Here is a 25014-nt window from a genome sequence, read left to right as displayed (position 1 = left end):
CCCAACAAAACAGGACAAGTAATTTAATTTGCCATCACCGCCAACCTTGAAGCAAGGAATGTAGGCTACTAGAATCCCAATAGGGACGTTGGAAGAAAATGTCCTGGGAGCTGAAAGAGGGATCAGGCTGTTCTGCTTGTAGCATCACACGCAGTTTCCTCACCTCTGATGGAACACATTTGTCCTTCAGGTTCAAATGCACAGATTGAAGAAATTCTATTCTAGTTTTAAAGGCAATTAGATATGATTTCTCAAAGGTAATTTGACATTATTGCTTTGAATGTAGATTCCAGCAGTTACTGTGCTATAATTGACACTATCAATACATAAAATCTGAAACATTAGAAGTATGTAGCGCTTTTCCTGCTGAAAGCGACAGACCGTCATAGGGAGGAAACTCCATCACAGCGACTATAACATGACTGGCTTTGATGCACACAAATACACTATTTACATATTTCAAGTCAAGATATATGCCTACATAAGAGTCACCTCCTGCAAGCAGATAATATATTAAATCTCTAGATACATGACATTAAAGTCAATAGAGTCTTACCTCCCCATGTAACAGTAACAATGTAGAGCAGGGGAAGTGTCTGCTTTTATTGTCTGATATTTTGTGGGGGGGTTTTCAGTTTACACATCTTAGAAAATGTGTGAGAAGAAGTGTTACCCTGACGCAGCTGGCATTCAAGAAGCTTGATTCAAATGACCTTGCATAAAGTGCTGAAACATTACCTGATCTCTCCAAAATAGCTTTGTCATTACGTGACTATGCAGCTGTTTTGTCATTATGACTTGTCACCATTGGGAAAATGAGGACACTACATGAAGGGGTTAGATAAATTGTCCATTCCACAAAGAAACACACAGGTGTTCTGTTACTTTGTAACATATTAGCAATGTCTTGTCAGCAGACACATTCGCAGTCCAATCTTTCATCACCTAGAGGGAGCAAATGTACTAATGTTCTCCTCTAGCCATGTGATGTGATATGATGTGACCTAATCGTAATTGCAGCCATAACTTGGTGCCATATCGAGGCATCATCTTAAATCACCCTGGTGAAAATATCTTGGGTGAGAGTTCAGTATTGCTCGTAAAATCTAAATATAATGCCCCCGAAACTAAGTTGTTTCACAGAGCGCCGCAGTAGCTGTCTGGCAAAAACACCCACATGTGTAGCAAGGCTCAAAAGTAGAGTGCGTACAGCTTAGAAAAGAGGTTCTGCTATCATATTAATTAGTGGGATTTTTGTGAAACGTGAATATTTTCAAATAAGCTATTTGAGCAAACCTTGCGCTTTGTCTTTTAGCATCTCAATGTATCAAGCAGAGACGTGTACATTTTCTAGCCCTTTGGCACACTCTGTAATGACATAGCTCATAGCCACACTTTCATTTAAGAGCCTGCATTACGACTCGGTAATAATAGGCTTGTTTCTCTTTTCCTCTTTATTCTATCTCTCTCGCTTTCTTTTTGAAAACGTTCAGCCCAAAGTCTCTCTTCCAATCTGTTTATCTTCATCTGAGTTGGACCAATCCAGTGCTGAGTAAGACCCACTACTGGAGAAAGTGTTTGTTGACTTTTCAGCACAGACTTGTGCTCTCTGGGGGAGCAGTCTGTTATTTATGGCTCAAGCCCTGATGCGATTGGCTAAGAAGGGATATAATTATCTGTGGCACTTTCTAGAATAACAATAGATTCCATGTTGAGTTGAGTGCTAAGTTACTAACTGAATATGCATTTCTCTGATGGTCTCACAATTTTTAGGTGCTTACCGTCAGCCGAGTGATGAAACTTACTGAAATTGTAGGTAGATGTGTCTACACACCGTCTGAGATTGTGTTCATGTTAAAGGATAGGGTCACTATTTTTTAACCTTCAATAACCTAATTCAGCTAAAAGCTTGGTTCTTTTATATGATGGACAGAGAGGACAGAATTCAGATGACTGAGAAGCTGGTTGTGGCTACATTCTTTTGGGAGTTAGCTACTGATCTGGCACTACTTTCTCTAACTCCTTAGCTGGAATGGGTGGTACAGTGGTCAGCACTGTCTGACAGCGAGAGGGTTCCTGGTTTGGCCGGGGCATTTATGTGCAGACTCTCCCTACGTCACTGTTGGTTTCACCAGTTGCTCCATTTGGTTTGCTCGATTGTCCGAAATGCGCGTGTTATTTTAGATTGGAGATTCTGAATCAATGTGAAACAGGAATATAAAGTTGTGTGGGCTCATTTGCACAGTGTGTGGGATTCAACAACATAATCATGATCTTATAGACATAAAAAAATTCAGCAAAAATAGGCAAAAGGTTTTTTTTCAGTCTTTAGTCTGTAGTTCAACACAAATTCAACATCATGATTTCAGCCTTTAATGATTGTCTCCTGAGCAGTTTTTGATTATTTTTTTTACTAATTAGAGCTAATTTGATTCTACGTTGTGATGATTGCATCTCATTCTTCATTAAAAGAATAATAAGTTAGATTGTAAAAGAAATTTCAAAGTGGTGCGAGAATCTCCAGTGAACTGTTAGTATGGTGGAGGGATGATAAAGAAGTCTCATAATTTAAAAACTATGACTTTACATTAGTTTGGAAATTTTCAGAATGCAAATAAGTTATTACTGTCAACAACACAAGATATACAGCATGTAGAATTTCCTTCATGAAGCCAGTTAATGGATATTGCACCAGCCTTTGTCTCCCCATTATGCTGGCTGGTCGGACAGGGACCTTGATAGACTAATGGGATTATGTCACTTTGATTGTGTCATTTGGTTTTTGCTGGGTTATTCCACACACATGCAGCAAAATGACAGGGATGTATTTATCTGCTCCCCATTGGTGATGGGAGCTGAAGATGATACTTTAACATACCGCCATAGCTAATCCTATTTTGTATTCCATAGCATGACTTATGTGATCACTGTCTTCAATAATGCATGCGCAGTCATATATCCAGTAGAAAACACTGGGATGTGAGGGGAATTGAGGCTCAGTTACTAATCCTCATCTAATCCATTCATTTTGAATACACTGGCTGCTAAAGAGACGTGTCTTGCTCTTACAGAAGTGTACAGAGTTGCTGTTTCACTTTTCACTTTTTTTTCTCCCACGTAAGTCATCAGACGTGCTTCGTCACATGTTATTTCCTAATTCTTTGAGAGTTGTTTTTTTTTTTAACCAAACAAGTTGCTTAAGAATTTCTTTAAAGCTTATATAAAAAAGACTAATAATGTGTAATAAAGGCTAAAATCTTGTAGATGGAACAATATCGAGGCTATGTTTCTACTTTCTCTCTGTCTCCCTGTCACACGAAACGCAGCCACATCATGACATTTCTAGGCCCGCAGCGTCTAGTTTTAGTTTAGGTCGGTATTATTAAAGATTATATGACACCATGTCAGGACCTGGCTAAAAAGGATAGCACAAGTATAGACTCTTAGATTAGTTTCCTCACCTCATTACTGGAGTTATTTTTTTGCACGTTGCTGTGATGCTGGGAAGTGGAACCTCACATTTGAGTCAGTTACAGAACCAAGATGGCTGTGTATCTACTGACAAAGTTTTTAAAGTAAGACAGTTGTACAAATTGAACGGTCAAGCAGACTTAGTGAAAGAAATTTCAGTTGATTTGTTTGAATAGCTACATAGTTTCAGCTCTGCTAGTTATGCCTTTTCAAATGTTGACAATGACTAAAATGGCACATGTGTAAACAGAAAAGTCTTATGCCATCTCCCTACATCTCTCTCTCTCTCTGTCTCTCCCTCCAGCCCTTTAGTATAGGTAGGAATGCAGTAGTGCCACTTGACCGCAGTGTCCAGGGAGTCTTAAAAAGGGAAGGAGTCTCTCTGATTCCTGGCAGCTTGCGGAGCAGCGGAGGCTAAATTAGGCCTGGTTTCATTGACTTCCTTTCCCTAGAGTCACTGCAGCCTTTCAGCACAGATCAGGGGAAGCAACTAATGCTTCATCAGAGCTTCTCTTGATGCTGAAAGAGTATAGTTAAAGTGGCATATCTGTAAAGATCGGAATGAAAACAGTCTTAGTAAACAGAATGCTTAGAAACATCCCTTAATTGTCATTGGGGGAACTTTCAAGTAAATTAACTTCAAAGTGCATGATTTTTAAGCATGTTCTGTTGAACTTTACACATTCTTACAAATAGCTCTGTTGTACGTCTTTATGGAAGCGGTTCAAGATCTGTTTTAGAGTTAGGATGCCTCATTGTTTCTTCATATGGGTATTTTGAAGAAGAATAAAGGAAAAGCACAATTCAGAGAGAATTTTAAGAATAAATCTTTTAATTAGAAACAGTTTTCATTCTCTCTGAAATGGTGACATTGACATGTGCTGTTTTTCTGCTTGTGCCCCATTTTTTTTTTTTCTAATTTTGGCTTGATTTTATCAGTAGCCTTAAGTAAATAGACGTTTAGTAACTCTTTCAAGCAACTTGAAGTGCAGAATATGCAACCGAAAATACAAGAGAACTTGAGATGAGATGAAAACTGTCATGACTTATTTATAGCGCAGCGCATGAATTTCATTTTATTTCAATAACAATTTTGACTCCTAACACGAATGAAAACAAGATCAAATAAATTATTTCAGTGCATTCTGTTTCATAAAGAAGCTCTGAAATTGAAACTCAAAAGCCCAAACTCACTCCCTGCGAGCTCAGGCATGTTTAGTTCAGCTTGAACTTAAAGACCGAGCTGACCAGGCCAAACTGACCTCTGGTCAGCAATAAAAGTTAGGCCACTTTTGCTGTTTGGAAACACTCTGGTTTTAAGGAATCTGCCAGGGAGTGAAAAACAAAAAATAAATAAATTAATGAGGTTTTATAAAAGTATGATGTCCACAAGTATTTTGTTTCATCGTCATGATTTCAGTACTTTTTACCTAAATGAAAATGTTTAGGATTTTCGTATTTATTATTGAGCAGTCATGCCTATTTGGACAGAAATCCTAAAATGCTAAATAGTTTTAGGCCAGATGGTGCTGTTACACACGGCATGTTCCTTGTTTAGGAGTGTGTTTTGCTGATAAACTGACTCTACCGCCCACTCTTCCTTTCTTTCCCCTTTGCTGTGCTGTCCCGTGTGATTGACCGTGTCTCTTTCTCTGTGCTGGCAGCTAGAGACAGGTGCTGAGTGCTACTGAGTGTTTCTGTGTGTGTGGGCCCCAGGGTCCTGGTTCAACATTCCAGTGATAGTTTGATAGACACAGTCCTTTGGGGAGGAAGAGGAGGGGGCCAAATGCTGCACCAGTCCTCTCAGAAAAAGAAGCAAGAGGTACGTGAAGTCCTGTGATGACGAGGGGGTATCTCACAAACACCCTGCACAAGCCCTTGCTTCCTGATTTACTAACTTGTTTTACTGCTTATCTCTCAGGTTGCAAACTGCTCTAATGTCACATGCTCTTCCTCTTTTCACACACTCACAGTCGCACTTCTTATACACGTGCGCAGTTGTAATGCTGTAAATTTGACTTTTAAAACCCCTTTTTTGTCATTGTTATACACGTTTATGAAATAATATGCCTTAAATCTGAGGTTATAGCTAGTGTGAGTGTTTTTATAATATTCTGCCCCTCTCACAAATATTAACTATATTATTCATGGATAGTGGTGTTGTCCAGTGCAACACCACCTTTAACTGTGACCTTTATAATGAACACATCGCACTTCACATGTTTCCAATGATGTCCCTAAGCTTCTTGGTTCATCAGTTCAATACAACAGATGTTATGACAGGACTGTTGTATTGAACTGCAGTGGAATGCGCAAGTGTACATGATAATTGAGAGTATACGTTATACACAAAATGTGCACACAGAGTTGTGCAAATGGAGGTATAAGAGGAAGTTATAACAAAAAAAAGAGGATTCAGAGTTAGGCGGGAAAAAAACAAAGTGACCATATTTGGCTGAAGTACATAATGCACGTAGAAGATGCAAATGAGATAAGGAGTGGTTGTCATGGAGACTTGATGTTGCGCAGTGATGGTTCACTGTAAACCTGACCACATTTGTGGTATGGCCGTTGCCAAGCAGAAGGTGCTATTATGAGAGTGCGAGAGAGCAGAGTGAGAAAAGTAGAGGAAGAGAGAAATGAAGATGTCAGTTTAACCCACAATGCATTGCATCAGCATGACCTGAGCTGAAGTGGCTTAGTCTGTCCCAGTGGCACGTCAGCGATAGACAAACACACAGGTAAACCTTCTGTTCATAAAAGCTATCTGTTGGATTGATATGTGTAGGTAACTTTAAGTGACACGATGTGCAGCCATTTCTGGCATTTTTCAATGTTTCCTGTTTGCTTTGTTGTTGTGTTTTGCTTCTTAAAAAACGTAACTGTAAACTGATCTCTCCCTCTCATCCTCGAGTTGAAAAAAGAAAAACTTTCTCTACTAGACAAAGTTAACATGAACATTATTTTGCTCTTTGCTCAAATTTGTGTAAAATTTCACTCCATTACGGGAATGTCACCGTTCGAGATGAAAGGAGAGTATAATGACTTGGCATATTTTCATATTTGTCCTTTTTTTTTTTATAAGAATAATAGATGAAAGCTCTAACGAAGGCCTATGCAAGGGGTGTTTCCATTTGTTTTCATTTTATCCACAAGATAAGCTTGAAGCTTGAGTGGTGTGTTCACTTGCATGCACGCAGTGGTGTCAGATGTGGACAGGACAGTAAGCTATTTCCTCTCTATGTTTCGAACCTGACAACTTGAATTGCACCTGCTTCCCTCCACTAAGTCAAAATGGAAATAAGTTAAGCGAAAACCACAAAGTATGCAGCAGGGAAATTTAGCTGCATATCTGCACAGCAGGAAGTGCATTTATCTAACTTTTAAGTTGCATTGAGTTAACAGAAAGAAAAAAAAAACAACTGCTCTGTTTTGAGTTAGATGTTACCTCAAAAGCGATTCTGTCGTATAGTGGTCAATTTTCAATGTAACTCCAGACTGTTTTCCTTTCTCCAAGACTGCACTATTGCAGTTTTTGTTGTGATGGTCTGTTATGTGAGTAATGTGTATTTGGAGACTTAGTGATAGATGAGCTGTCAGAGTTTGGCACACAGAAGCTCTGGGACGTTTCCGCAGCAAAGTGAGAGTTCACATCTGCCAACCAGTGTCATTTACAGAGCACTGAGAAATAGCAGAGTCCTGAGATGATAGGGAAGTTTAAAGTGGAAAGTTGTTTTTTATTAGCAATGAGGGAGAGAGAATATGATTGATACTATAAGAATTAAATTGAAGAATTTGACCTAGACGGAGGGGGCCGCCTATGGCAATCTGTGTAAGTTTAAGATTAGGGTTGGTATTACTGATAAAGATGTTCATGGAGGTTTTAAGATATTTTTTTGTGGCAAAGATAATTCCCTATAATGCATATTCATGTTGATGTTATTAGGGTTACCCGGACTTGGCAAAGGTCCCTTTAGATCCACTTAAGACAATCAATAACAGTTGTACAGGCTGAGTAATACTCCGTATGAGTATTCAACTGATCTTGTTGTATTAAAGTGGCGGAATTCCCCTTTAGTAGACCACATACACACCTCTTCCTGTTTTCGGTTGGTTGCCATCAGTTTACTTCAACAGTTTGCTCAACCTCAGTATGTCAAATTGTCTTGCTCTTTGCTCAGCCTTAAACGGCTTCATTTACTCACTGCAGTCCTCAAAGAAACAACAATCATACCATCTTTCTGTCTGTGAGATACAAAATGCAAACCATTTGGCCGATATAACAAATAAAGGAATATCAAATGGAAAATTAGAGACAAGTGTCTGTTGAAGTTTGATTAGATTGTTTTCAAAATGAAACTTGAAGATCTTGCTCGTCAAACAGCAAGCATGAAGCAAATTCAAAATTCGGCCAGTCTGCCAGTATTTGGAGCAAAGAGGAAATCCAACTGTAGGCTGTTAGAACTCACATTTGGCTGCGTGGAGTCTTTCAAGGGGAAGTTTAAGTGAAGAAAGATGTTTTCGTAAGTGAGAGAAAGTGGTGGACAACATAACAAAGGATAAAGAATATGAATGGTGAAGCAGGGCAGAGGAGTAAAAGAAAGATGCAGAGTACAAAAAGAAAAGAAGCTCTGGCGCATATTCAGTTGAACTGGAAGTGGGGAAATTCCACGTCACTGTCTGACTTTCACAGAGAACAGATCTTTGGAGGTGATGCTAATATAGCTTCTATTACACCAGAACAATATCAGTCACCATGTTTCTTCATTATCAGTCACTTGTGCTCATCAGATTGCTTTGCTAATCCAAATGACATAGCGGTCTGTCTAGCAGAGCTGTTTCTGTGGATGGAAATAGATCATTCCATCACTAATGACTGACGGCTGGAAATAGATCAAAGCACGCACAGTGGTATCATTTATTATAATTTGACATACAAGTTGTTTTTGTTCTCTCTCAGTGTGCAGACGCATTTCTCCAGGATTTGGATAGGTAACGCTCCAACACTGCGCCTCACTCAACCCTAGATTAACACCCAGGGTTTAAGGAGATGCTGTGTAAATTAGAGACGACTTATCACCAGCTTTCTATTAAACCGAGCTAATCAGCAATAGAAGCTCGGCCAAAGAGATAAGGAATTATAAGAACTCAGAGACAGTTGAGGTCTGACGCTTTTGCTTTCACGAGGCACTCGGATATTTATGAGCCATTTTTTCATGTATATTTAAGCAAATGGCTAAGAGAGTATACATCGTACATCACCCTATGAATATATATATGCACGTGATCTCATTTAACTTTTATTCCGCAGAATGTCAAATGTACTTTCTTTGTTAATAAAAAAAACACTAGTATAGAGCATTTATTTACAATATAACAAACAGAACATTATAAATGAAATGAGTTTTATACAATGTGCACGATAAGTAACAAATCTCTGCTCACAGCTCAAACTCTGTAAGAATTCTTGCAGATGCCAGGGCCGCTATCTCTTTAGCTACCGGATATTGCAGCATTAGGTCCAAATCAAATTTTTTGAAGGGTCCTCTAGTTTATCTGGCTTTCCCCTTGATCCAAGAGTTGAAGCTGCAAAGGCTTTGTGTAAACAGCAACGTTGCAGAGTTGGTAGCAGCAGTTGGATGAGTGAAGTGTTTCTGACTTGCCACAAACAGCAATAGTCTGAATCTTTTTGTAGTGGTTCTATGCAACTCTGACTGTATACTTGAGTACCACAGCTTGATTTAGCTCAGCTCACTGTTTAATGCAGTTAAAGTATGGGAAATAGCTGGTGGGACGCTGAGCAGAGGGTTGCATGCCACAGCAGAATATCAGTGGAGAGAGGGAAGCCGGGCAGAAGCCAATGTGTCGCACACTCCCTGTAAATCTTTCCATAGTTGTTTCACCCACACCTCTTAATCGATTCATTTTTTCCAACTGCCATATTCTCATAATTCTCTTTTTCACACGTGTCATTCTCATTCTCTTCTCTCTGGTTGTATGTAACATTACTGTCATGTTTTGTTTTTTTTTGCTTCTAACTCCCTGCCTTTCAGTGTATCATCTTGTGTTTGTCTTGTTACTCCTTTTTCTCCTTGCCATATTTTCCTGGTTATTCTTTCCTGCTTTTTTCCTCTCTCCTTCCTCAGCCTCACTGGAAAAGCAAGGGCAGTGCTGCTGTAACCGAACCAATACTTCCTGGTGTTGTTTTAGGAGGGGCGTGGCCAGCTTTAGTGAGGAGGGTAGGGAGGGAGAGGGAACTGCAGGATCTGTATGACCAGTGCAGTTAGAGCTCCCTCCTCCTCTCCTCTTCTTCTTCCTCCTCCTCCTCCTCCTTCTCCACAGCTGTTGCTACTGCCGCCTTGCTAGCAGCACTTCCCTGCAGCAGACAGACGATCCAGAGGCTGGGGAGTCGGTAAAGACACAGCCAAGCCCGTCTCAGCACAGCTCTGCACAACCCAGCTCAGCCACTTGAAGACGCTAGGGAGGAGAGACACTAGCGCACACAGCCAGCACTGCAACACACACACACCCACACAAACTGACACACTCACACAGACAAACACTCCTCCTCTCTCTCACTCTGGTTCTCTGCTCCGCACAGCTCCTTTACTCATTCGCTGCTGATTCACTCGCTCACTCGCTTGCCTCTCCTCTGCCAGTCGCTCTGCCTTGCTGTGTTTTGCCTGCCTGCCTGAGAATGGTCCAGCCGGTGCCTGAGGGTCTGCTGTCGCGGCCTGTCTGAATACACGCATAAACATACAGAGCCAGTCGACACGCGGAAGCACACACACACTAACTGGAGAGCAATGTGAGAGGTAAGATCTTGGTTCATAACCTTCCTCTCTGTTTCGTTGGTTTATCTAGATCTTTCCTTCTGTGTGTGCTTCTGGCTTCAGTTTCCAAAGTAAGTCTCCCTGTAGTGGAGCACAGATACAGACAGATACAGACATTGTTGGCCTTAGGGTCTGCTGTGTGTATGTTTAGTGTGTGGACCGTTGGGTTAACTTCTATTTGTTGTGGCATGTTTTATAGATATAAGAATACACACATGCACACACACGCACATAACTGAAAGACACATTCTTGGCTCAAAGCAGACAGTCATACAATAGCTGCTTCCTGAGGGTAGCGCTAGTTCGCAAGAAAATTTGCGTTTGTGTGCATGAGTGTTTGTTTGGAGAACCGTGGTTGTTCCAGGAAGCAGTGGAGGGGATCAATACATCGCCCACTCAGCTTTCATTCTCTCCATCTGACTCAACATTGAACATGTTTGGAGTTATCCTGCAGGGCTCGGTCAACACAGAGAATGCTTCAAATCTCCTTAACATCTTCCCCTTGCTGTGTCAGCCTAAAGGTTGGACGCATGCTTTTGCATGCGCGTCCGTGTGTTTCTAACGTGTGCATGCTGTGTAAGGAAAACTCCCTCCCGAATGTATGTAAATTATGCGTGACATGTGAAGCTGCTGCTACCTTATATGGTGAGCAGTATTTCAGTACAGTAGAATCTTGCCAAGCATTCCGGGTCGCGGGAGGAGAGAGTGTGTTAGAGGGTGACTGTCTGTGGGAGTGTATGTATTAGTGTGTGTGTCTGACTAAGTAAGTGTTTGCATGCGTCTGTCAGAGGGGGAGTAACAGAGAAGGAAGAAAGTTTAAGAAAGAAGGGAACGAGGCAAAGAGAGAACATCCAGTAAATGGAGGATTTTTACTTCTTTATTTTCAAACAGGAGTGAAAGTAAGTCGCTTTACTTTATTAAGCTTTTGGAATATTACTTGAGATTGCCCCATCGCATGTCTCTTTCTTTAAGAGGTTCGGTTTGTCTTAGTAGATCATGATGATTTGAACGGACTAAAACTACTGTATGTTTGTACTGTACAAATAATTTGTTCTAGAATACAGTGTTTTTAATGGTTTACTGCTTTCAATGTATTTCCTGTTTCATAAGCAGGCGCTTTCTCTTAAAACAGTCTGAATAAGCAGTAGTCATCATTCCGTTAAAAAAGAAAAAAATCCCACGTATGAGAGCTGGAGGATCTTCACAGATCTAAACTCCGGTGAAGATTTTTTTCGCCTTCTGTCTTTGTCCCTCTGCTCACCACCTCTGCCCTCCTCCCCGTCTCTCTGGGTATCCTCTGGGTGGTGTGTCCGTGGTTGGGGCAATGATGAGGAATGTTGTTGTTGTGACTGAGTTGGATTCATGGTTGCTCAGACAGTAGCGCACACAACCCAAGTATGTGCACACATGGAAGCAGGCATCACACAGACAGATGTGCGACATATTGCGTTTAGGAAATTTTGTGAAATCCCCCTTGGCAGCTCTGCAGCAGGTGGACTGTCAGTTTCTGTCCATCATAAGCCTGGCTAGCTTGCTGCTTTTGTCAGTGTGGACATAGCAAATAAAAATGTCAAAGATTACATCGCTCTTACTTTGCATGGTTGTATGCACATATGAACTGTAGTGCAAATTGCTGTCTGTTTATGTGTGCTTCCTTTGCTTTCGAATCTGCCCCACAGACAGGATTATATACATGGTTGAGTCTGCGCTGACAGATTAAGCCTTTATTACATGAGGATTCCTATAGTTCTTCCTGTGATGTTATGATCACTTTTCAACCCCTCTGAGCTACAATTTTTCACAGCTTTGGTTGAGAAAGACACCCTCCACTTAACACAAGTCCAAGCTAAGCTAATATAAATTGCCCTCAAAAGCTGTTTAGGCACAGTTCCTTATTGGCTCTATGATTAAGGACTTGTTAACCTGACACGATACTCATCTGCTTCTGTTCTTATCAACATTTAATGATTTTCAGGATTGTGTCTGAGTAACACATTGCAGTACGACACCAGTAACCACCTTTATATGATTTACTCTGCAGTGCTAATATTCAGGATGAGCATATTTCAAAGCTGCTTTTAGTGAAGTTAGTATAAAATCGTATCCACTTATTTCTTTTACTTTCTGTCCAACTTTACGCTTGTCAAGATAAGCTTCTCTTAGATTTTCTTTACCACAGTTGTTTCTGATGCTCCACACAGCCCTGGCAGCTAAAACTCTCCATCTAGTAAGGAGTAACAGCTGAAGCATTCAAATTGGCCCAATCTCACAACAAATACATTTCTACCAGAAAACCCCACAATATATCCCTTGTGTCATTTAAGGGCTGCTCCCTAATAGTGCACTAAGGTTGAGCCGGCAATAAAAATCTTAGTCAGCCAAATTTTCACTGCTCATTTAATTAGGGGGGGTATATGCAAGTATATGCAATATTTTTTCTTAAATATTGCATATACTTGTAAATTCTCTTATTATCATTAGATTAAAAGCAACAGTACACCTTAATTTGTTAGTTTTTTCTCAGATTAGCTGAAGCAGGCTTCAAGAAAAGTCAACGGATTCCCATTCTGGTACACTCATAAGTGCCAGAATACTTTTAAAGTGACGGACTTAACAGAATTATAGAAAGCATGTATAGAAGACACTGGTGTCTGCATGTAATACACAGGTGATGAAGCCAAGTGGAAGCTCTGAATGCTCGTAATGTGCGCAGTCTTTAAATGAATTTAAATTTAAATGTGTTTCTTTTTTCTCCTTAGGATAACTTTTGGGTTAAGCAATACATGTAGTTGGATTCTAATAAAAGAGAACATAATCTAAACATTGTCTTGGTGAGGTGTTGGTCCGTCATGATCTCAATAGGTTCTCTGCAGGCCTGGATTTCACACTTCCCTCAACTCTGCTGGAAGGATTAACACCTTACCTCTAAGAGATATCCTCCCATCTAATAAGACTGTCCAGAATCTCTCACAGATGTTTAACTGGGTGACATCTGTTAAATGTAGGACAGAGGTTTTTTTATGCGCAATATTTGAATTTTCATTGATTCAATTTGTATCCTTCTTCACTCATCTGGCACTGGAAGATATTTAAATTTTTTACTTCTTTTCGGTTTGGATAGAAATCAGCCTGTAGCTCAAGCGCTCATTATATTATAGGGCCAGTCATAATGCGCACTGTCTGATGATTCCACTACATCCTCACACTGACATGTACACAAAGATGCAGTGTTGCACACAGATATATATTCACCACAGCTTAGAGATTCTCAGTGTTAGGACAGACAGAGGTTTGTGTTTTTGCAAAGGTTTGCATTTGTGTCCCTTGTCAGTGTGTGTGTGTGTGTGTGTGTGTGTATGTGCATAGTCTGTGTATGCTAAACAAGAGATCTCATTGTCTCCAGAGGTTTGCTTCAAGAAGAATCAATAGGCATTGTTTGTTTTGGATTCCTAGCTAAAGCCCCACTTTCAGATCCACATTATATAATTAGAGGACAAATAACTCAGTAAAACTGATTGTTGAGAAGAGGTAATAAGTTGATGATGATGACAACAAGGAAGATAACAACAATAACAAGAATGACAATAGTAATTCTTATTATTGCTATATATTATTCTTCTTATATCTCCTAGCAGTCTTTGTGTGTTTAAAACAATAACAAAAGATCAACAGACAACAAAGAGAAGATTCTCAGGTGTCTGTGTATGAGCTAATATGTACGTGTATGTATGTAGGCAAAGGTCAGTGAGGACGATATTGACAAACTATATACTGAGCTCATGGAGTAGTACCAGCAGCAAGGCCAGGGGAGTTGCATTTCCCACTGCATTGTCCACTGTGATGACCTCTATCAGCAAACTGTCATACTAACTCCACCTTTGTCCAAATGCTAAAAGCACTCCCTTTTACTGAACAGCAACAAACCTGAAGAAATGAACGCCTCTCTGCAGGCAGCGTTGAAGCAAAGCACATGGTTCCTGATAATCAGCAGCATATCTCCACTGATAATGGATCGGTTGACGTTAGCCTACTCCTCCTAGGCGGGAGCTGAGGTGGAGATATGTCATCATTGCAGTTTGTACGTTTGTTGTCACAGTTACACAAAAACTAAAATTTGTGTAGAGGTGAGATGTAGGTAATAGAACCCAAGGTTGAATTTTGGTGAGGATCTGGAGGTCCCGCTCCTGTTTCTTATGCTGTTATGTCCACTGAGGAGTTCAGCTTCTCATGAATGTGTGGTGTCACTTTTTGTTAAGCCACACTTAAATACATTTATGATTTTCAGGAAGTCTTATCATAACTGTGGACCACACCCTCCTTTCTCTTTCTCTCGGTTACTAGCAGTGGCAATAAAAACACCATTTCAACACCTGCCCAAAGTTATTCCTTTCCAGTGTTTCAATCAGTTGAGTTATTCCTAACAAAACACCTCTCTGCGTTTAAGAAGACTTTGTAATGAATTAGCAACACTAAGATGACTGATGAATTTTGACAGTCATTGAGAGCAGTTTGCATTTTGTGTGGACTTGTTTTTCATGTCAGAAGTTATGTATGCCTTTAAGGCATTTTCAGGTGTCACGTGACTGTGAGCGGGTGGCACGGAGGTGTGGTGGTTAGCACTATCACCTTACAATAAAAGGTTCCTGGTTGAAATCTCAGCTGGGACCTTTCTGTGTGGGGTTTGCATGTTCTCCTCGAACAAGTGTGGATTCTCTCCGGTTACTACAGCTTCCTCCAAGTGTACCCCCCACCCCCATGACCCTCAACTTGACAAAGCAGGAATGAAAAGTGAATAAATGAATGCAGATGAGTGTGAGCTGGTGGTGATCTGTTGATATTGAAGACATACTTCCTTTTTGCAACCGGAAAATATTTCTATCACGTGTTCTAAAAAGCAACAGGAAGCAAACAGTCTCTTCCTTGCTCTCTCTTGCCATTCCCGTCCTCCATTGTGGCTGACCTTGCACCAGCTTGCAAGACCTTGAGTATGAGGAAGCGTTGCCGAGGATGCTGGAAGAAAGAGTGTTGGCCAGACAGTCTCACTGATGGATGGAGTTGAGGTGTTGGACAGAATCGAGATCCACTTGTAAACATATTGTAAATTATTGGGTGAGTGCATAGAAAAAGGCAGTATTAGTCAATCGTATCTTTGACTTGGAAGCACAGGAGACAAAAAAGAGAAATAATAAAAGGCACGGCATACCAATAGAAAAGACCGCGCAGATGAAGGAACCATTTGGGCCAGGATGAACACATGCAGACATGTTTTAATGAGTCGCCATTATCACTCTGACACATTGCACCACAATGCAGTGTTTCTCTCATACTTATGTGCCTGTCAGACTCAAACAGAGCCCATAGAAACTTATTAGGTAGCAAGACAGAACTCAGGAGCTGTCTGTTTTTTACATGGTTAAAGTCATTAAACTCCTATTTGACCGAAGACAATTGCTTGTGCCTTTGGTTAAAAAAGTTGCTTTTGATCAGAGCCGGTCCTCAATCATCTAAACTTTCTTAGGTCTGCATGTGTAATGTAAGTGTGTGCACATTAGCTCTATCAGTATGAACTGTTGGGGCAAAAGTGAGTAATATCAGCAATATATGATATTTAAAACGCAAGTCCTAGGGCACACATGACATGGGCTGACTCTCACAGGAGTGAGGATGAAATGATGAAGACTTCATGGGAAAGAAACATGCCTTTAGACGAAAAAAACATGGCGTACCATATTAGAAGTGTTTTTATTCCAAAACATAACATTAAGTCTTGTCGCTTTCTGTGGAAAAATAAAGTTTTGGGCAGAAACTTATAACACTTTGGTGAAACATTTTTGCTTCTTGTTGAATTAAATAACCACATTAAAAACTTCATTTATTTTCATCTCACCTCTGTCATCCATGGTACGGCAGCTTGATTTGCTCATGTAGTGAGTTTTTATGTATGTACATAAAAATAGTAATGTAGTCGTAGGATTTATATATCATTGCACCTCCCTTGCAAAAGTCATCTGTAGGAGTAATGCTGCAATTACTATAGGGGTCATCCGAGGGAAAAAATAAGCACTTTTCTCCTTCACTCGTTCTAAACATGCTGCATGTTGCTGGGTCATCATGGCTCAAGCTGCACTGCTGCAGGGCTCTGATATAGTGTTGCAGTGTTGTAAAGTTCATTCGGTCCGTTGCATCGCTGAGGGTGCACATGCTTTTCTGGGGAAAGCGATTTCTCTGTGCAGGGTGTGGTGACTCGGTGCTCGTGTGATAAGAGCAGAATGGGCCCCTGGAAACCCAATCATGCAAATTCATCCCGCAAATGCTGCACAATGGGTCTGCCAAAAATAGGAAAGACCTGCAAGCAAAATCTGAATAAAAACAATCCATGTTGTTTTCACTTCTGAAAGTCACATAATAAACAGGATATTATCACTACAGGCCAGTTGACTTCTGTGGGAGACCTTTATCGTATGATGTAATGTCGGTGTCATGTTTTTTTTGTTGAGAGATAGTTCACTAAGATGCTTAAACTGGAACTTTTATGAATTGCTGTATGACAGATTGATTTATTATTTATATATGAAAAAATAGGTAGTCATAGAAGTAGTAAGTAAAGTGATTTTTTTGAAGTCTTTGTCTCTGTCTTTCTCTGGCAGCAGACAGGTCAGCCTCCTGTTTGCTCCTCCCCTTGCTCTCACCTGGCCCTCTGCCCAGAATGTTGCTGCAACTCTGCTCGTTCTCATTGGTCCCCGCTCTCACAAGACTTCGCAAGAGAGGAAATGACTAACTTCTTCTCCCTCATGCTTTGCCCCAACTTCCCCTTTGCTCTCACTCCCCTCCTATCTTTCACCTCTAAATACATTAGTAATGGCCAGCTTTACATTAGTGGACTGCAAGTGATACGGGATTTGAGTTTTCCTCGCATCGCCTTGAAGAGGTGGAAACTTGTGAATGGCTGCTTTGTGCATTTTTGTGTTTGAGTATGAGACGAGATGAGTGTGTGTGTGCATTATGTATTTAGAGCAGAGGGCCGGGTGAAAGTTTTATTTGTTTTAGCTGACTCCCCTGCATATCTGACATTTTTATATATTCTTCATTCCCACAGCTGCAAATGGAAGCAGTGGTATGAATGTTAAAGTTGCTGCTGATCAAGAACTGCTCTGAAATATACAGGGAATGGATGATAAACATGAATGTTTTTTTTATGTATATCATTAGACTAATCTTTCTGCCTGTGTTACCCTCTGTTCTCCCTCACTCTCTTCTCAGAGGAAGTGCCTTCCCTGATGTCTGCTGCAGCTTTGACCTGCTTCTACAGCTGAAGCCCCACCCTCCCCCCGCCTTGCTCGCTTGCTGCCACAGTAACACAAGTACAAGGACAGCAACCACACCACCCTCGCTGGCTACGCTCTGACCAGGTGATCCCTCCTCCAACATCACCATTTACTCCACACAGCTGGGCTCTGGCCTCAGATCACTTCACCAGACGGCACCTGCTGCCAAACGCTCACCACCAGCTGACCAGCCTTACCAGTGCAGCCCAGCACACCACCAGGCCCACGCAGCATTTCATCCACTTTGCCTTTCACGTTCGCCTTCAACCCTTGAAGCCTCCACTCAGTCCTCAGTGTCCTTAACCTCCGTGAAGCAGATTCCAACAAAGAGTGTCACCTTGGTTGCCTGCTTCACTGCACCTAATCAGAGGGCTCTCAGTTTGACCTGTGTATCTAATTACCACCTTTGCTTGGGAATGCCGTAACTGAGACCGTTGATTAAGCAATAAACAGTGAAAGGAAGAAAAAAGTCAAGCCAAGACAGACAGCTTATCAGGCTAAGAACTCTCTTGGATATAATCATTTTGCCAACTGTTGTTTGATGAGGAAAATGATCCATTAACATCCACAGCAGAAGTCGTCCTGTGACATTTCACTAGGAGAAGGAGTCCTCTCAATCAATAGGAACTTTTCTTTTTGAATGTTTTCTATTTTCACTTGTCACAGACAGTAACAACACCAACAAAATAAATTTAAAAAATACCCTAAAGTTGTGGATTAAAAACATTAGAGGTACTTTTATTTGTGCTTGAACAAAGTTCTGCTAGGAATACTTTTTTTCGCCCACGTGTTACGATGGCGATGAACATGGCACACATCCGTGACACAAAGTGGCTGACACTGGAAGTATGCAGGGAGTTCCAGAGGGGCACGTGTTCGCGCTCCGACCAGGAGTGCAAGTTTGCTCATCCAGCCAAGAGCTGTCAAGTGGACAACGGACGGGTGATTGCTTGCTTCGACTCTCTTAAGGTAAGAAGGGAAGTGAAGAAGTGGTGAGCAGGAAGTCAAGAGGCCATATTTCAGGCAGCAAAACAGATCATAGATAAGAGACCCAACACATGCATTATGACTGATAGTTTTGAGGAACTATATAGAGTTGCAAACTGGAAATAGCATGCTGGAGTGCACCATCTGGCTACAGCACATGTTTATCTTAGTCCCACCTATTTCTGATCATGTGACTGTAATGTGATCAAGAGCACAAAGGGGTGAAGGGAGAAGCAGCTTTTTGGATTCGGGATGCAGTAGTCTGACATACTTAATAAATCACACTGGATTTTTTTCTGGACCAGGCTAGATCGTTTTGACCCATGTGCACTGAACTTGTGTAAAAGGATTTGTTAAAGATTCTACTGCTTTTTCCCGATTGATTGTACAGTACATAAACACCGTTCCAGGATCATGCCTCTAAAAGTGTAAGCACCGTAGTTTGCCAGCTTTTGAACACAGAGGAAGACAAATGGGTTGCCATGTGTACAAACTCATATGGCAGCCCTGAGAGCAGTGCATCTCAGCAGCTTGTGAAAGTGCAAGGTGGTAGCATAACTTTGTTGCTCTCTCTCACTCAAACCACTTCCTGTGCAACGACCTAAAGGCAGCCAGAGGGGGATGTGTGTGCATCTTTTCATACGTCTTTATTTTTGAGCACAGCTGGGGGCAGCGATGCAGCAATTTTCCATTTCTTTGTCTTCCCCATTCATTCTCTCATCCACAATCACACTTTTTGTCTAAGCACAAGCTCTAATGAGATATATGCCAAGCTCAACCCAAAGTTTTCAGTGATAACGCACACGTAAAGCTTTGACACGGGCGACTTGTGATCATTGACTGTGTGTGAGCGTTAGACCCAAAAGTGAAACTCCTCACTGTGCGCAATCATCTATGCATGTGTGTAAGTTGTGTTTTTACAGTGTTTGCCATCAGCCCTATCAACGCTAATTGCAGCAGTTTTATTTCTTGAGGTTATCTAATTCAACTGAGAAATTAGGGAACATAGATACTTTTTCTGATTGGGCAAGCAATGTAAGTACAGAGGAAGACATTTATTTCCCCTTTTTGACTTTGTGATAGTGACACTTCTGTGTTCCCAGAACTGATAAAATTATACAATTAGCAATGGAGATGTTGGCCAGTACTGCAGAAATAGTCTGGATTCTTTATGTAGAAATTTGACTCCTACAAAAAAAATGAAACAATATTCCCCTGAATCATGTCTGGAGGCCACAGTTTCCTCAGTTCTACAGCAACCATGTGCAATGGGACCATTCACTGACAGCAAAGTAGGGTTTTTATCAACAGGCAGAAGAATGTCGATTTGGATATATAGGTGTAGAATGTCATTCACATTGAAGTAAAGGTCACCACTTTAAAAGAGTAGCTGGCAGATATATGGCAGCTTTTTATAAGACCCGAGGGGCCTATTTTAGTAGTTTGGACTCATTTTCCACTAGGACTTATGTATTTATGGAGCTGGGTGATGCTTTTTTTAACCGCTTGCCCCATTTTTTCCACTGGTAATGAAAAACAGAATAGGTCTCTTAAACCCACAGTGGAAACAGTAGAAGGCAAAAGAAAGAAAGAGCAAATAAGGATAGAGGAAATCAGAAAGTGAAAGCTGTAGTTGCTGTTTGACTGTAAACACAAGTAGATAGAGCATAACTCTACAGGCACACCTGCTTTCACCACATTGTAAAGGTTTTCCTGTTACACAGACCCTAAAAAACGCATTAGCCGAAACATCAGTTGTCCTACTTCACTTTAACACAAACTGAGCGGTTGAAATAGGGCAAACTCTCAGATGAGTAGTGTTACATTAAACTATATCGCACTCTTTTACTCGTCTCGCACACACACGAATGCACCCTCTTGGACACCAGCACACGCTTTCTGCCAGTGAGAGAGGATCGACCTTCTTCTTGAGAAGTGTATAAATAGACTAGTCTCACATGATCACCAGTGCATAGCTGAGCAGGTCACACCCAAACTAAGTCCTTTCCCCAACATCCACTCTATCTCTTTTTTGCTTGTGTTTTTACATGTTACACATACACAGAGAAACCCACACAAAAAAAGGCCTCAACCATGCATCAGTCTGTGATGTGGGTGCTCACTGGCCTTAGACATGGCCTAAACCCCAGAGCACAGCCTTTTCGGTTGACTGTCTGTCTGGTTGGTGCAGCACAGAAAGCTCAGATATGTTGAAGCAGAGTAAATATTTAGAAAGGGATCATGGTAGCCTAGACTTTGTAGTCAGCCTTGCAGCTCGGCCTGTTGATGATTAACTGCTCAGCAGATAGGTTCGGTGTAATATGCTGATTTGGAATCTGTGTAAACAACATGCTTTTAGTCAAAACTGATATTATCAACAGATTAATTGATGACATAGGTCGAAAAGCGTGATGTAGCACATGCTAATTTAAACTGGGTCATTTGAGGCAATGATGCAGACGGCAGAGTTTAAAGCATATTTATCTATTCGTGTTTATGTTGTCTTGTCGCAATAATGCTTTCCCAATTAAATTGGAGTATGATGATAGCTTAGGCTTGCAGAAGCGTAAGAACTAATGCCTACCTCATTAGTTTATACCAAACTCAGTTTGAAATATGGGTTACTTTCTGCTTTGAATCAACTTGTTGTTGCTTGTTTCATTCTCACTTGGGTCCTCCTTCTTGATTTCCCGCTCAGTCAGGTTCTTGCCTCATTTACTTCAGGCCACACCCATCCCTTTACAGTATGGTGTACATTAAGTACACCTTGCGCACACACACACACACCTCACCCACACCCACCAGGTACCTATAAACCTGCGTGGTAAGAGTTTAGGGGTTGGAGGGATCCCTGATGTTATGTTATATGAACTTATCAGCGAGAGCGTGTCCTTCGTTAACCCCAACCAGCCGTGTCATAAAAAAGGTGTGGTTACTGTCGACTGTGGGCAACAGTTTGAACATGCATACACTCTCATGTATCACAGACTTTGTGCCGTCTCTACCTGCCAACCCGACACACCCATTATCATCACATCTTAAGCCCAGGAAAATCAGGCCGAGTAGGAGTACATGCATGTGTGTTACATTTGTGTTGACAATTCTGTTGCTGTGCTGAGCCGATCGCTGTTGCAATCCAAATAATGAAAACTTAGAAAGTTGTTACATTGTGATTCCTCGGGGCTCTGTTCTTTCAAACATTATTTTCTGATTAGAAAAAATGGATTCTACATTGAAAGGAGCAAGTTGACATGAATATGAAAAGAACAGAATGAAGTTGCCATGTGGATTGAAGTTGATTTGTCGGGTGTGAGTGACCATTCAGTTGAAGAAGGTAACGATATTGATGAAAAAAGTTTCACAAGTGTATCAAAAGTATCTTAAACAACTCACAAGCTGGAAAACCGAACAGTAGCAAAAGCTGGTTAGTTGACTAGGAAGCAGAGGTTATGCAACAAAAGAGCGAAACACAAGAATAAACCTCTGTCGATAGGATGGAAAGAGTAGATGAAAGTGGTGCAAGAAAGGGAGCAGCTCATGTCCTAAAGCACAAAAAAAGCTACAAAATGTCGCTGATTCTTGTGTATTAAAGATTTAATGCAGTCAATGAGTTCAAAGAAGTTTTCCACAAAATATGAAATATTATATTTGATATCTGTCCAGTTATCTTTTAGCCCGTCAAATATTGAGTATTATATGCTAAAAGGATAGATCTTGCACACTGTTCTTTCTGTTGTTAACTGATTTAACTCACTAAAATAACAGCTGAGATTTGATACTTGAATATATTGTGAATTTTGTCATAAATGCGTTAAAGAAAAAAAATTAATGGCTGTCACATACCTACAGTCTGGACTTGTTCTCTCTCTGTCGCCATTTTTTTCCTCGATCTGTCTTTTCTCTCGTTTTGCTCGTTGTTTTGACAGCGCGATTAGATTTGGTGGCTGGGTGCTACAGTCAGTGGAAACACACGCTAACTTGCTAACATAAAAAAGTGGTGCACGCCAGACACATAAATGGGGTAAATAGTGGCTCGTTTTAATCATTTCAAACTGCTCTGCTCTGCTATAGTCTGGAAACGTGTGAGGAATGATCTGTCATTTTAAATTGTCTGCAAATGTTACTTAACTCAAAGGAAACATTGAGAAGATGATTAAAATAAATAAAGAAGTTGCATTAAGTTCTGATTCTTACCAATACAAAATGATTCTTATTAAGGTTTCATCATCTTAGCGAGGCTTGGTTTCAGTAGCATGATGCTAATCTCTGGTCAGACTACTTGAGCGAGGCTAAAATTCAAACAACGCTTCCTTGATCCACGTGAACTTCTCTACTCTGGAAATGCTGTGAATTTTCTAATGGTTGCATCCACAAGGAATAATTCTGCTCTTAAATATAACTTAATTAAAGGGGTAAATTCAGTCTTCCATAAGATATGTTTTTTAAAATGAGACGGCAGCACAAAAATCCCATTAAGAGAGTTTTATTTTAGTGAGTAAGTTCTCTCTGGTCTCTTCATCCTAGTGTTGATAGATCTACCCTTATGTCCTCCTTAGCTTTGCGCTGTGGGGGATTTGTGTTGGGAGCATACTAATCCTGCCTTCCACACACATTGAGCCACACAGAGCCATTCTTTGCTCTGCTTGTTTAATGGTGTATGCATCCTTGTCACATCAGCATGGCTTTGCATCTTGTCTGTGAGCTTATGTGATGGAAAATCAGCGACAACGGCCTTTTTCTTTTCAGTGTCAGCCGTCCCTGTCTCTCCATCACACTGGGCCCATTGATAACACCAGTGATACAATGATCACTTTTCTATAGCTGTCCTCTCTGTGTCTCTTTAACACACAGACATACTGCACAACCTCAAATAGCCTTTAGGGTCAGGTGGCGTCTCCAATTAGAAAATGTTGACCGATCAAAGAAAAGATGGCAATATCAAGCAATACATAACACAGAAACTTCCTCAAAGGTCTTGTTGATGTCAATTGGTTTGCTTCAATCGAGCTTCAAGTAAATCATCGAAATGTTTTGTTGATGCACTTTGTTCATCATTTGCAGACAGCTCCAACCACAAGGACTTATAAGAAAAACAAGCATGCATTGTTCAAATCTGTGTTGGATTTCAATAGAATCTAAAATATCATTACTTTCCTCGTGTAACTTTCGCTTCCTAAATGATTTTGCTTTTCCTTTCCAACACAAAGATCAGAGTTTAACTTTCACTCTCTTTCTGAACAACTTAGCTATTATCTTTCCAAAAGATAAGAGAGGAGCTTGAGGGCACAGCCACACACTTTAGACTCTGCTCTTTTAACACCTTTTTCACTTTGCCACTCCCTCTTGCCACACGTTTGATCCATCGCACACATATACCGTGCCCTATTTATTTTTGTCCGAGCACAAGATTAAAGAGTTCATTCCAGAGGGTGCATGATGAGAGGCCTGCTGGCAGTGACAGAAAAAAAAAATCTTTAAGTCTGTTGATATGCTGATTCTCTTATGGCCAAGGATAACCTCCTTCACTGTCTGGTGAAACCTAACATCAACACAACATCTTCATAGAATCATGCCTTTTCTCTCTCTCTTTTACTGTGATGATTTATAATCAATGTAATCGTTAGTCTTTTTAAAGTATTTGAAACTTTTCTGATTTTATTCACGACCAGCTAAAAATCCTGGTCTTTCAGGCAGAATTTTGCAATGGGTGGTTGCAGTTTTTCTTGTTTTTTGTATGAGTAAATCACTTATTTAAAACTGTGAAAATAGATCATTACAATTGCGCAAGAACAAAAAAAAAAGGGGGAATCATATGAAGAAGGAATGTAAGGCAGAAAGAGTTTAAAAGAATCCTGCTGATGTCATGTCTAAGAGATATTCACATGTAGAAACAGGATTAGACCAGTTGACAGTTGGATTAGAGCTGTGGATAGGATTACAGCCCATGATATGAGATTAGCATTATGCAGACCAGATTAAGTCTGTTATTGCTGCAAAATGAATTAGTCACAAACCCTGTGATTATAACTGGGCTACTGATGGAAGAGACTTTCTGTAATCCTGGTGTCACAGAACTAGGGGATGAAAGGATGGCCGATGGTGGCGGATGTGATGAGGGTTAGAAATGGAGACACAAAGTTGGGATCAAAGGAAGATATCTAAAAGAGGAGGTGTGGTATATGACTTGAGTTTTTTTTCCCCACTTATTTAAGACTTTCAAAGCTGCAACTCTGAGACTAGAAGGTAGCCTGCATTAGAGCAATGAAAAGGTGGCCTGCTGTACGCTCATCTTTTCATGTTCTCTTTCTCTGAAACTTTCTTTAGCCCCCCTCACACTAACACAAATCTATGTGTGTAATGGAAAATGTAATAAGTGTTGCTGTCAATGAGGGTGTTCT

The 25014-nt window shown here is 40.7% G+C and overlaps 1 protein-coding gene across 29 annotated transcripts in view; it reads left to right on the top strand.

Annotated features, from left to right (window-relative positions):
- mbnl1 (muscleblind-like splicing regulator 1) overlaps positions 1–25014 on the top strand; it is a 43654-nt gene that overhangs the window by 594 nt on the left and 18046 nt on the right. For 4 of the 29 annotated variants that reach the window (XM_075483495.1, XM_075483487.1, XM_075483489.1 and 1 more), the window contains exons 1-2: positions 9775–10286; positions 17565–18598. In XM_075483495.1, coding sequence (XP_075339610.1) covers positions 18425–18598 — 174 coding nt within the window. In that variant the 5' untranslated portion in view covers positions 9775–10286; positions 17565–18424. Of the gene's footprint in view, positions 1–5135; positions 5294–6127; positions 6213–9767; positions 10287–10325; positions 11204–16375; positions 17233–17564; positions 18599–25014 lie in introns of those variants that run through there. The other 25 variants (XM_075483502.1, XM_075483483.1, XM_075483480.1 and 22 more) reach the window with 15 other exon arrangements.

The sequence above is a fragment of the Odontesthes bonariensis genome, chromosome 14 (assembly GCF_027942865.1).
Source record: "Odontesthes bonariensis isolate fOdoBon6 chromosome 14, fOdoBon6.hap1, whole genome shotgun sequence".
NCBI lineage: Eukaryota > Metazoa > Chordata > Actinopteri > Atheriniformes > Atherinopsidae > Odontesthes > Odontesthes bonariensis.
This window is presented reverse-complemented; position numbering and strand designations above follow the sequence as displayed.